General features: G+C 44.0%; 1 protein-coding gene and 1 long non-coding RNA gene across 2 annotated transcripts in view; both read left to right on the top strand.

The window, feature by feature from the left end:
• Nucleotides 1-5,733: 5,733 nt before the first annotated feature.
• On the top strand, nucleotides 5,734-6,703 carry LOC135369220 (uncharacterized). Its single transcript, XR_010414981.1, has 2 exons — nucleotides 5,734-6,122; nucleotides 6,484-6,703. It is a non-coding gene; the product is annotated as an uncharacterized LOC135369220 (long non-coding RNA).
• Nucleotides 6,704-11,043: 4,340 nt separating this feature from the next.
• LOC135369158 (uncharacterized) overlaps nucleotides 11,044-11,949 on the top strand; it is a 50,219-nt gene continuing 49,313 nt past the window's right edge. Inside the window, exon 1 of the mRNA XM_064602815.1 lies at nucleotides 11,044-11,580. Within this exon, the coding sequence (XP_064458885.1) occupies nucleotides 11,301-11,580 (280 nt within the window). The 5' untranslated portion in view covers nucleotides 11,044-11,300. The remainder of the gene's footprint in view (nucleotides 11,581-11,949) is intronic.

Genomic DNA, 11,949 nt, shown 5'->3' with positions numbered 1-11,949 from the left:
AAGCGCAGGCGCGGAAGACGCAAAGCTTGTAGCAAATTCGTTCTTGTCCTCGTAATAAGAGTTACGGCTGAGAGTATGGGTGACTGGAATTACGTAAGGGTGATATTTCAAGGGTGACATCGATGACACATCACTGTCACCCTTGTAGCACGGTGCCGAAGCGTTACAGCGGGCGCATGTAGCCCTTGGAATGGGTTCGAGACGAAGTAACCCATGGTTTTAAGGGGGACCCCTGGAACACAGGTTACAGGACGTTAAGGGGGACGATAAGGGGGACCGGGTTTAGAGTGGAGTGTAGGCGGAAAAATGTACGAAGGAGGTGTAGGTATATTCATAGCTGATTCCCCAGTGAATACTGACCCAAAGTATTGCTTGAGGACAGTCGAGCAATCGTTTCTCCCCACAGGCGAACCAGAGTCATCTTCTAAACACAAGTCAGACTCGACAGGAGGCGAAATCAGCTGCCAGAACTTACGGGGCTGACTCCTAAGTAGGGAGGGAAGTGTGCAACGTGTGCAAATTGTCTCATGTTGTAGCCTCATGTACGCAGTCCTTGAATTTTCTCTCGGCGGTCTGATACTTTTCCCATGCGAGGGGAGACCCAGAAAATCTGGCTTGCCGAAATGAACGTTTCTTTTTTGAGCGAAGACGTTTTAGATTGGAAGTAAACCAAGGGACTGTGGGACAAGAAGTGACATAGAACGTAGGTATATGTATATCCTCCAGTTCCTTAAGTTACGGCTTAAAAAGACACAAGTTTTGCTCCACGGTCCTCAAGTGGAAATCGGCAACAAACACATCAAAGAAGGATGACAGTGTGGTATTAATGGCTGAATAGTTACCAGCTCTATAGTTTTTAAGAGGCTTTCTACGAGTACGCATCCGGGGGTAAAGTAACGCGAATAGGAAAAGACAAAAATTTATTATCACTGGGGCCAACAACAATTGGGCAGCGAAGTGGCCGGAATAAGTAGGGGGTGCGCAAAGTGTGCACTCTTAAACCCGTACCTTTTATTGTAACTTTTAGAAACATGTAACTTCTGTATAGACGTAGATTTCGAGATTTCTTAAAGGTTACACCACTGTAACGTATATTTAGAGGTTAAAAGCGACCAAAGTCATGTCTTTACAACACGAATAGAAGTTACATCTCGGAAAAAACAAAAACATCTTGTTGTAACTTATAAATGTACCCTCAACTCCGACACTGTAACTTCTAAGCGAAATCTCCAACGATAATCTCTTTGTTAGTTTCTTATCGTTTGTTTTCCTTTTGTTTTTCAGCATAATGCCGCGTTTCAGCCTCCCATTCGAGACGACAGTTGCGAATCTACGCTGTTATTTTTTATCTGTTTCAGCGTCACCTATACGTCAACTGCATGTTATCAATGCTGTATGAACACAGATTATAAGTTCGCAGTCTGAAATACAGATAGTATGTTTCTTTTTAAAGGGTGGAAAACAATTGTCAATGCCGCAACCACCAAGATTTCCGATTTCGCTGCGTAGCCGAGCCTGGTCTAGGTCTATCCACACTGAGAGCGGTTTCCTTGAAACGCTTATGGTGGGCTAGAAGGACTGGTGAGCCCTTCGGCGGTTGTCATATGTACCCGCCGATGTTCCTGCCGAGAGATGGCGCCAAGCGTATCTCGGCGCTATGCGATCTAATCGCCTCTCGCGGCTCATTTCAGTGCTACTCGTCACGTGATTACACACCTGCCGTTAACCCATGAGCGTGCCTTTTCTTTGCTCTGCATGCAAAATGCCCCTTGAGTGTCACCTGCAGGAGCAAACGAATGGCACACCCAGATATCAGTGCTGACATTCGTCGGCGCGTCCCTATCAGCCCTCGTGTCTGGGACACGTGTACTTTGATAACGATAAAGACGTGTTCGAGCAGCCGGTTCTGCCTTTGGTTAGTGATATTCGTGATATGTGCTCATCGTTCCCTTCATCTGAGCGGCCTTTACCTTCCAGGTTGCGAGGTCCGCGGTGACGGGGGATTGTGATAGAAATGTTTAAGTCGGTGGTGGGTTATAAGCGTGAGATATACGTTAACTGCAGCTAACCAACGGAGCGATAGAATTGCCGATTACAGTCTGCATATGAGCAGTCAGTAGAGGGAAAGAATCCGGAAGACACAGGGGACGACACGAAAATATAACGATTTATACATTTATTTCGGAATACTGGTCCCAGAAGGAACCTGGGAAGGATTAGGGAACGTACATTAATTATATATTTTTTTACATAATACACTCGTATAGTGGCGACAATTCGAAAGAAACCCGCAAAAGAGACGCAGCAAAGGGGTCCCAAGTTACCTTCGCGAACGTGACGATCGGTAACACGAGTGTTCTATACCGGTAGTCTGACCTAAGCAGTAGCATAATGAAGTGTTCTTCTGAGATAGAAGAGGCTTTCTCTTGACTGTGATGCCTATTAAGCGCACGTGAAAATTCCATCTGAAGTCGGACGGGACGGCGACCCCAAGATATTTGTACTAAGCTCGATCCCTTGCAAGTATTCTGTGATGTTGGCAAAGCCTTTGTTCTACATATAACAGCATAGACACAGTTTTGTCGGTGTTCAAATTGATTTGCAATTTGTAACACCACTCGTTGATGTGTTCTAAACTGCTTTGCAAATGTGCGTAATATAAGGCGAGCAAGGTGAGCCATAAGCAAAGCACACAGAAAAAAAAGAAAGAAAAAGAGAGAGAGGGAACGATCGGCATATTGAGGACGCACGTTCAGACATCCCTATGTTTTTCGGAATATATCGCGCGATATGTTACGCAGTCATCAGCGAATAAACATGCTTTAAAATTAATGTTACTTAACATATCGTGCATATAGACAAGAAACAGCAAAAGTCTCAAGACTGGCTCCTGTCGTATACCCCAGGTGTATGGGGTTCGATCAGACAGGGAATCAGTCCCGAAGCCAATCCATGATCTTGGTATTACGTGTCAGCTTTCTATAGGGTACGTACACGGTCAAATGTCTTGGAGAGATGCAAAACCAATATTTCAACTTGTAGGTTATTATATAAAGCAATGCAAAGTCGTGGATGAAATCAAACAGGGCCATGACAGCGGAGTAGCCCCCACGAAAGATATGCTGCAAGGAATGCTGTTACTTGATCATGATGTTAATTGTTTGGAAAAGATGTGCTTTAGCAATTCACAAAAGCTGGAAAGAAGAGAAAATTCGAAACCAAAGTCGGGACTCCTGCCTTACGTATCGGTTTTATAAGAGCGCATTTCCATTCGTTCGGGCGTCCCTTCGTCCAGCGATATCTGGAAAGAATTTTGAGGAATTGCGCAGCTTACTCGGCGTACCTTCTAAGAAAATCATTCGGAATATTGTCTTGCCCAGAAGACCACAATATCGCGTCCTGAAGTAATCAGTCCCGAGACTTTTTGGACTAGCATATCCACTTGTTTCCTTTGCCAATCTACCCGCAGAAGACTTCTTCACATTTACCTCCCACAGTGGCGTAATAAGAAATAGAGATACAAGTGCTGCTTTAAAGTAATGTCATACTAATAATAATAATTCGGGAGTTTAAGTTGTGCGACAACGGTGACAGATCTATTAGGAGTTTCCCTCATCTTCTATATAATCTGTTCTCTGCTGTGCGTCATTTTGTTCCTCTTTTGCTCGATACTTTGAGTAGTCATATGCCAAATTTGCTGGGAGTACGCAACAAAGACGTAGCTATAATATTTCTTTTTAGTCTCACTTAATTTCCTCATTTCCTCCTTCAGTGCCTTCGTCAAACCTGAAACCAGGGTTAGTTTCCATCGCCGTCTAATTTTGTTTATGCGACGTTTAAGATGCTAAACTTCGCGTGTAAGCCATGGTCTTTGAGTGTAAACCTTGTCTTTTTCGTTTTCCCCGTTTTTTCCTTTATCTTTCCTTCCTTCTCTTTTTCGTTTTTCCCTTTTTTTTTTGAATAGCAAGTCGGCTCTTTGCCTGGCTAGCCTTTCCTTCTTTTTTTTTCTTAATAAACATATTGCCACCCTCCCCCTGTAAGGCTTCTTGGACACGAACTTTCTTGTGGACATGTGTACAGTGGCCTTGAAAAAATTTCAGGCCATTTTAACATTTCTCGAGATGCTACAGATCCAGTTAAAATTTGTACAAGGATCTGCCCAAGGAATATCGTGGAATATCTGGATTTCAGGTCTGTCATGCTTAAATTTTATATGGTGCATCTCAAGAACCATCTTGTGATCTGAATGTCAACCAAGTAATTGGCAGTCCCATTTCCAGTGAAGGGTGTTAGGCACCAGGAACAGATAACGTATTGAAGCAGAAGACTCTTGACTTCTAGTATACCTCATAGCAAAAGGCAATATCAAGTAGTGCATTTTCATTTATGAGGTCTCAAACTCCGGTTGGGGTTTCCTAATTTACACTTCTACATGGGACCATATACTGAACAATCATGACATTATATCCTTAACCGTGTTCAATGTCAATAGGTTTCATTTGTAACTATGTTACACCCTTTTTAATATAACCTGATGATGGCGGTGATGAGGTAACAGAAAAAGATGGCGATATGAGTCGCGACAGAGTCGGGACCACCCCAGGACGCCTACAAGCGACGAAAATGCAGATGCACAAACGGTGAACGGATCAATTCAAAATGTAAGACAAAGGTCTCAGAACGAGTGAGGGTAGTATGACACAAGTAATATGGCGGGGAGGGCACACTAAGCGGGCACTTCGCAAGTCATAGGGCACATGTATATTACGCTTTTCAACTTGAATCCTTATAATCTATAATGACGGCATTAAGGCTGTCGGTTGTGGGCCACAAACCCAGGTGGCGAATTTCCCCATTTATTATCATCAGTGTATTCGTTGTTATTGTATAATGTCACGCTAGCAGCGCTCTTAGGCCGCTCAATCAGTGGATAAAATGAGTTTAACATGATGTTCTAGGAACCCTTTGTATAACATCAATTCCATTCAAGCATTTGCGGTTAATAATACAAGTGTGGCATTTTTTCTTCTCTCTCTCTATATATATATATACACATGTATATCTGCAACAAAATAAGGAGCAAGGAAGAAGGAGCAAGGAAATAAGGAATATATCTTTCGCGCTATATATATATATATATGACTCTGTCGTTCTACTGGTCAACAATAAAACCGTGCGTGTAGAGAGAATACTACAGCGGTGCTACAATTTCGTTTTTTATGGCCGATACCATGTTCCTTTATAGTTACATAGGGAGCAAAGGAATTACATAACAACTAAAATGTGCGGCGAGGTACACTGTATAGAAAGCGCCATAGTTTAGCTAAATGACAATTTAGTTGAACAATCTACCATCGGCCTATGTTCCGTGACAAAGTGTTCCCAGCTTCCTGTACACAGCAACTCGATAATCTAGGCTGAAAAGAAAGAGTGAAGAGAAAGAAACCATCAAGGAGGCGAGCTCTCGAACGTAGTAGCCGCTCTTTATTTTGTTTTTCGACCCGTCTGTCATCATCCAACGAAGATAAGACATGCGGTCACGTGCTTCGCAACATTCCGATATCTTTCGCTTGCAGGGATCGTCGGCTAGGCAGACGTGACGGTAGCAAATGTCACGTGGTTTAGTTACAAAGAACTGCGGATGCTAGTAAACAGTCAGTGCTGCAAACCAACGTAGTGCTGGTCCAAATATATTCACTATAAAAATAGTCAAGCACACATACACCGTCACACACGGCACATGTTGGACTAGTTCAACGAGAACCCGCTTGGTTCGCAGCGAGCGCATAGCGCCGGAGCTCAGGAGCTTGGCTTCAAAACAGGGGCATCGCGCATTCCATGTATTGAATATGGCGGTAAGCACACCAGTCTTTCTAGCCCACCATAAAACGCTTAACGCTCGTCGTCCGTCCGTTAACAAGTGTAATCTGTTTTCATCAGTGGTTTTCCTCGCGTTTATCATAGTATCGTCAGGAACACCGGAAAAGCTAGATGTCGCTAGCAAACAAGTATATTTTCGGTGTTCTGAGGGGAAAGTGTAGTGAGTGCGAAGATTGCAAAGAATATATAACCGAAAACGAACGTCACCACCGCAGCCCTAATTCACACACTTCATACACTGGGTAAGTGTACATTTTGTGCTAGGTACGTGCGTTATTTTGATAGCAAGAGCTCTTAGCGCATGTTTGTTGTGATTATGGCAAGCGTTTTGCGGCCCTGCATATGAACGCCACTTACGCTTGCTACCTTTCTGCTCTTACTTGGTCGCCAAGTCAATACACCGGCGTGCATTTTGCGAGCTGCGGATATATGCACCGAGATATATAATTCGCAGCTTCCTACTTGTTGTATTCTTACGATATTCTAAGACTCAATCGCGGAGTGAACGCCTTCCCGCATTTATGCTGATTTGTACCTTGTGCTTTGTACGGATTTGAATGGTTCCGTAAATGTTACTCTCATTGCCCAAACTTTTGTTCCCAGGATCCCACATGCAGGTTCACATACCGTCACCAGCGCAATGCAGTACCTCACAAACTCGTCCCAGAGCGCCTCCAACGCTGATAACGCAGTAATGTAGTGTCTCCTGCGTTACTGTACACTCATATTCCTCAAGGTTGTGTGCGTTTTATGTAATACTGTATTGCCATTTGCGCTCGCCTCTGCAACACGAATGTGGAATAAATTTTTTTCTGCTGCAATTCTCCATTTCGTTGGGTGTGTTCAGCTTAGCAAACATAGGTCAGTTGTTTTGACTCGCTAGCTTCCTCGCACTTTTATGCATTGCTTCTCACTTAGAAGATAGTTCTTTTTTCCACATACATGGTAAAGCGACCATGGTTTCTCCTGACATCAGAATCCTCTCGACAGGCTTCTGTTTTTGTAATATACATATGTTCAAGATCTCCTTTTCTGCTGGTTCATTTTGGTACCTTGGTGTGTTCTGTAAATGTCTGTCGATATCCCACGCACAGGGTGTTTGTTTTTATTCGCATCACACCAGCGCTCATTTGACAGATGGGTTATGTTGATTTTCGCAAATTAACCCATCCGTAGTTACAAACATTTCCGACATTTCCTGACGCATGTGTTTGTAACTACGGATCGACTAATTAGCAAAAATTCACATACCCCACCTGCCAAATGAGCGCTACTCTGTTGCGAATAAAAATGAACATCCTGTATAAAAAGCCGCACGTTGGCGTAACCTTTACGGGCAGGTGCTGGATTGAAGGCCGTAACCTCTAATTAGTGGGTTTCCTTGTAACTTTTATAAAAGGTACTGCTCAGAGGGTACCTGGTAGCTTCTGAAATAGAGGGTAAAATATTGCGATTTTTTACCCTTTACTAAAGGGTACGGAGTTAAGAGTGTGGGGCTGAACAGCTAATTTTTTGGAAGGTTGAGTAAGGCCCAGGTAAACCCTCGTCGCTTCGGACGACTACCTCACCAAATACGGTTACGATATATGCTGATTTGATGTGATGTGATAGAAGAAAAAAAAAGGGGGACGTAAGACACGACCAAGTCAGACTGGCTACCCCAGATCACTTAGCCACAGATAGTAAAAAAAGAAAAGAAAAGACAGGTGAAAGAAAAAGGGAGAAAGCCCAGTAGTTGAGTGCGGAAGACAAATATCCCGAACTGTAAGGACGCTTGTCACAAACGAAGGACCAGAAAGTGCCAGAAACTATCACTCAGATGCGTTTCTTCGAGGAAACGCATAGGAGCGTTTTCAATGCAGTCGCTTGATGATTGAATGGCTGAGGAGCCAGGAGCTTTACAACGTCAAATGGCCGGACATCCAGGCGAGCCAGACTTGCTTCTAGTCTCCTGCGGCTGTCTGCGTGCTTAGAGCACCTGAGGAGGATGTGCTCTGTGTCCTCGACAACATCGCACTCACTGCAGTTTGTAGATGGTGACTTGGCCAACCGACCACTGTACGAGACGATACGACATGTAGCTACTACACCACAGTGTATTTGATGCAATACAAATTGCTTCAAAGAATGCAGCAACAACAGAAGACAACAGAAGCAACATCCTCCAGTTGTTATCTCTTCACGATAAGCCACCCAACGTTTTCTTGCCTTTCTATTCACCTTGTCTTGAACCCCTTAGCTGGTGCACTCGTACAAGTGGCAAGAACATCGGCGATAATGCTCCTGCTGCTCAACATCGCATCATAACCCCGGCTTACTGCTCGCTATTTTCAAGAACACTGACTCCATGTAACAAATCAAGGAAGTGAGTTTCGGACACCCACAACTTGGTGTAGCCCATGTAGTCTGTATGTATACAACTAGCACTGGCTTCATTCTACATAGCATCACATAAATTTAATAAATTTTCTTTATATATAACTAGATTGTTGAATGCCGGTACTCAATAACAAGCAATGGGAGCTCGTCATTAAACTTCGAGGAAATAACGTAAAAAAAATCTGCAGTAAAATAAAAATTACAGCGTCGTTGTTCCGCGAATATTCACCAGCGGGAACGCGTGAAGGGCTTATAGTCAGAAAACAATATTGGTGCTCGAATTTCTGAAGGCAAAAAAGAAAACCATATACGTACAATATGGAACAGCTTCGGTCGTAGCGAATAAACAAAACTTCCCTTGATAAAAAAAAACAGAAAAGAGCAGCGGCGCTCGGGGGGGATATGTTTAAGAGAGTGAAAGACAACAAAACGGAAATGTGACCCCGGCTATTACCAGCTTGCTATTCCGAAAAAGAAACTGAAAGCGCTCGGCATGTATATCATGATACCTGAAATCGAGAGTCGATGCGCTTCTAGAAGTGATAAACATTACAAGTGATCCTCATATTACGGGAGTATCTGGATCCTGTTTCGAAACAGGACGGTATATACACTGTCTCGGGTGGGGGGGGGGGGGGGGGGGGGACGTTTTTGAGCGACTTCATAGGGAACTGTGAACTGACATTTGTCTTAAAGTGTTTGAGCAAAGTCCAGAGACTCACACAGCACAGCCTGCGCCCTGATTCGAACCCGGGTCGCCTCCCAGTCTCGCTATGGAATGCCAGCCCAGCATAAAAGGACACCTCACATTCTAACACATAGTGACCCCTAGCCCCAGGGGGGGTCACCGCAGATTCAGCAGCGTTCGCGAAGTAGCTCGGATTTGATCCCGTTTGGGGATGTTGGTTCTGCTGAAGCCACTTTCCAAAATTTGGACGGGTTTGGTAGTAGAATGCCTGCCTGTTAGTGAGCACCAAAGTTTAAAGCTTTTATAAGTTTTAAAGGGTTAAGGCTTTTTTTATATGTAAAAAGCTGTAACACCTAAAAATGAGCACTCCGTATATTATGTTTTAGTTATCCCGTCATATGTTAGTTTCTCCTCCCCTCTACTCCTCGGCGAAGCCGGAAAACCAGTAAAGAAATAAATAAATACTGACAGGGCGCCTGGTTGTGTTGGCATGGCTTAAAAGGTAAGAGCTAAAGAACAGGGCCATAACTTCACGTTAAAAAGTGGTCTTTCAGAGTTATCCTCGTTCAAACACTGGATCTTTCAGGTCACTGAACACCGTGACGATTGGCGCCGATCTGATTGAGTGGCAATAAAAAATCAAACATTAGTCGCACTGCACTCTAAAGACAGAACTTAACCGTTAATTAAAACGATACAGACCACCTTGGTCTTGGACAAACAGTCTTGGTACCACCAGCACGGTGACAGAAAGAAGAATGTGACCGCAATGAGATTTTTGGTAATGTTGTGGTAACGTCGTTGCTACGTTCACTTTGTTGGTATGTATTTGACACCGAATCCTACGAATTGAAACTTGAAAGCGAATGAAATAGTTAAAAAAGTTCAGTCGACGTTGATTCGGAAAAAATAGAAGGGGGAGTTTGATTCCATTACAAGACGAATTCGGCTACTCCCATAAACAGACCTCCTCCCTACTGAAAAAAAAAAAAAATATAATAACGCCACTTTCGCCAGCCCTACGTGGAGGTCAACAAGCGGGCGCGCGGCCAAATAAACTGTTAGCGTAGTGCACAATGAAGCAAGCGTTATAAGTAAAACTGTCTCTAATAACTCAACTTTTATTCTATTGAAAGAGTTAATAAATAGTCAAGTCCAAAGTAATGAATCGCAAATACTTTTCAAGTTCGAGTCTTTGATACTGTACTCATCAATATTTCTGCCCGGAACTGAGTATCTTAAATATCTTCTAAAATATCGTGGGGGTAATTAACGTCCATCTGCCCCATCAGCTCCGTCTCGCGGAAATCTCCCATCCTACCTGCTCGGTCGGACAATTTGCCCAAACCGTGTTGTTCCTAGGCTTTTTAACTTCCTCTCAGTTTCTCCGCCCAGTTGGAAACCATAAAACAATGATATTTGACTACGCCAAACAGCATGTCTACTGTCCTCACAAGGGGAATGAGTTTGCTCAGACGTGTCACCCTCTCCCGCATGGCAGCAAGGTAGGTTCGCCTAGTTTGGTGAAGAATAAACCCGAGAGTGTCGCGCTCAAAGTAATGCAGCCTATGTACACACTTGTCGTATTTTTGCAGTTTGCCGAATACCAAAAGCGTCACGCCAGATATCCTTATTTAACTCCTCGGGTCACTCATCCGCCTCTTGTAAGAGCGGGGCGTTCCAAAGGCTTCGGAGAAACCGGCTTTGTCGTGCTTCTTTTTTTTTTTTACTCACCTCGATTTGTTTCGGAGGCGTCTTGCAGGCCGTTACCTACAGTAGGTTCTTCTCTGCGGTGCTCCACCGCTTCTCTGGCCTGATTTCCAAGGCGGTGTCATTGGCTGCGCCATCCGTACACGAGGAGAAGGAAATAACTAATAATAAAAGTTCTCCTTCGACGTTTTTCCTTTCACGATATTTGCTTCTTCCTTCCATTCATCTCATCATTTCGTGCGCACGAGAAAGTGAAGATGTTGTGAACGCAGAGCATCTGAGGAACCTCTCTTTGAGCAATCTCAGTGTGGTGACTTCGCTTGCCGTCCGCTCAGCGTCAGCTCCCAGCGGAATCAAGCATCGGAGGGGATACCCAAGTGTTTGTGTCGATCATATTGATGAGGACATGCGCTACGAGGGAATTGAACAACGAAGTGCTAAATGAACTGCACATAACTAGACGTCTTGCAGAAGACCCGAGTACTTTGCGACTGCTTAACAACTTCAATATCCTGTGTGCATCCATCTGTGTCTTCGGCACCTTTCAGGCTGACATCAACTTTTTCACGCTAGAGAGGATACCGTCATAGTGTTCCAAAAGAAGCTTACGGCTCTGGAAATCAGGGCAAAAGAAGGTCTAAGAATGCGGCTGTTCGTAATGTTCCTGATTATTTGTACGGTTTATGCGAGCGCATCGGCTCAGGATTCGTCCCCAGAAGACATTGTGGAGGCAACCTCGGCGCCCAGGATGACGTGGGATACATTCATGCGCAACATGACTTCAGTATTTGGGACGGTGCTACATAAAATGTTTCCTCACATGGTGCGAGCCAGTTCAGAGGTGGAAGTAGGACCTGAATGTATGGCTGCTTATTTCAAAGTGTTCCTTGGTCTGCGCAAGCTGAAAGGATGGGCTGTCAGATGTAAGTTTTCCGTTCCCTGTGTTGTAGTTTAGATGAGCAGTGTAAATTTAACGGTGGTACGCGATCATATAAATATAATGTCTTCAGTCGCAGTAAAATGCACGTGAAAGTTTGTTGACGCTGCAACTATTTATCAAGGTGACGTAGTTAGTTAGGCCAACTAGTTTATTTTGCTGTAGCGACGTTGCCTGCATTCACTGACGTTCTGGGCTAAACAGCGACGTTAGCAATGCTGAACATAGAAACTATTCTTGTGCGAGAAGTGACTGCATATGAAAGTAGTGTCAAGTACCCACGAGACATCTACACTTCACGCCGCAGATACTTTGAGTCAAATATGGTACAGCAGAAAAAAGTAATTGCACTTTT

The sequence above is a fragment of the Ornithodoros turicata genome, chromosome 9 (genome assembly GCF_037126465.1).
Source record: "Ornithodoros turicata isolate Travis chromosome 9, ASM3712646v1, whole genome shotgun sequence".
Taxonomy (NCBI): Eukaryota; Metazoa; Arthropoda; class Arachnida; order Ixodida; family Argasidae; genus Ornithodoros; species Ornithodoros turicata.
This window is presented reverse-complemented; position numbering and strand designations above follow the sequence as displayed.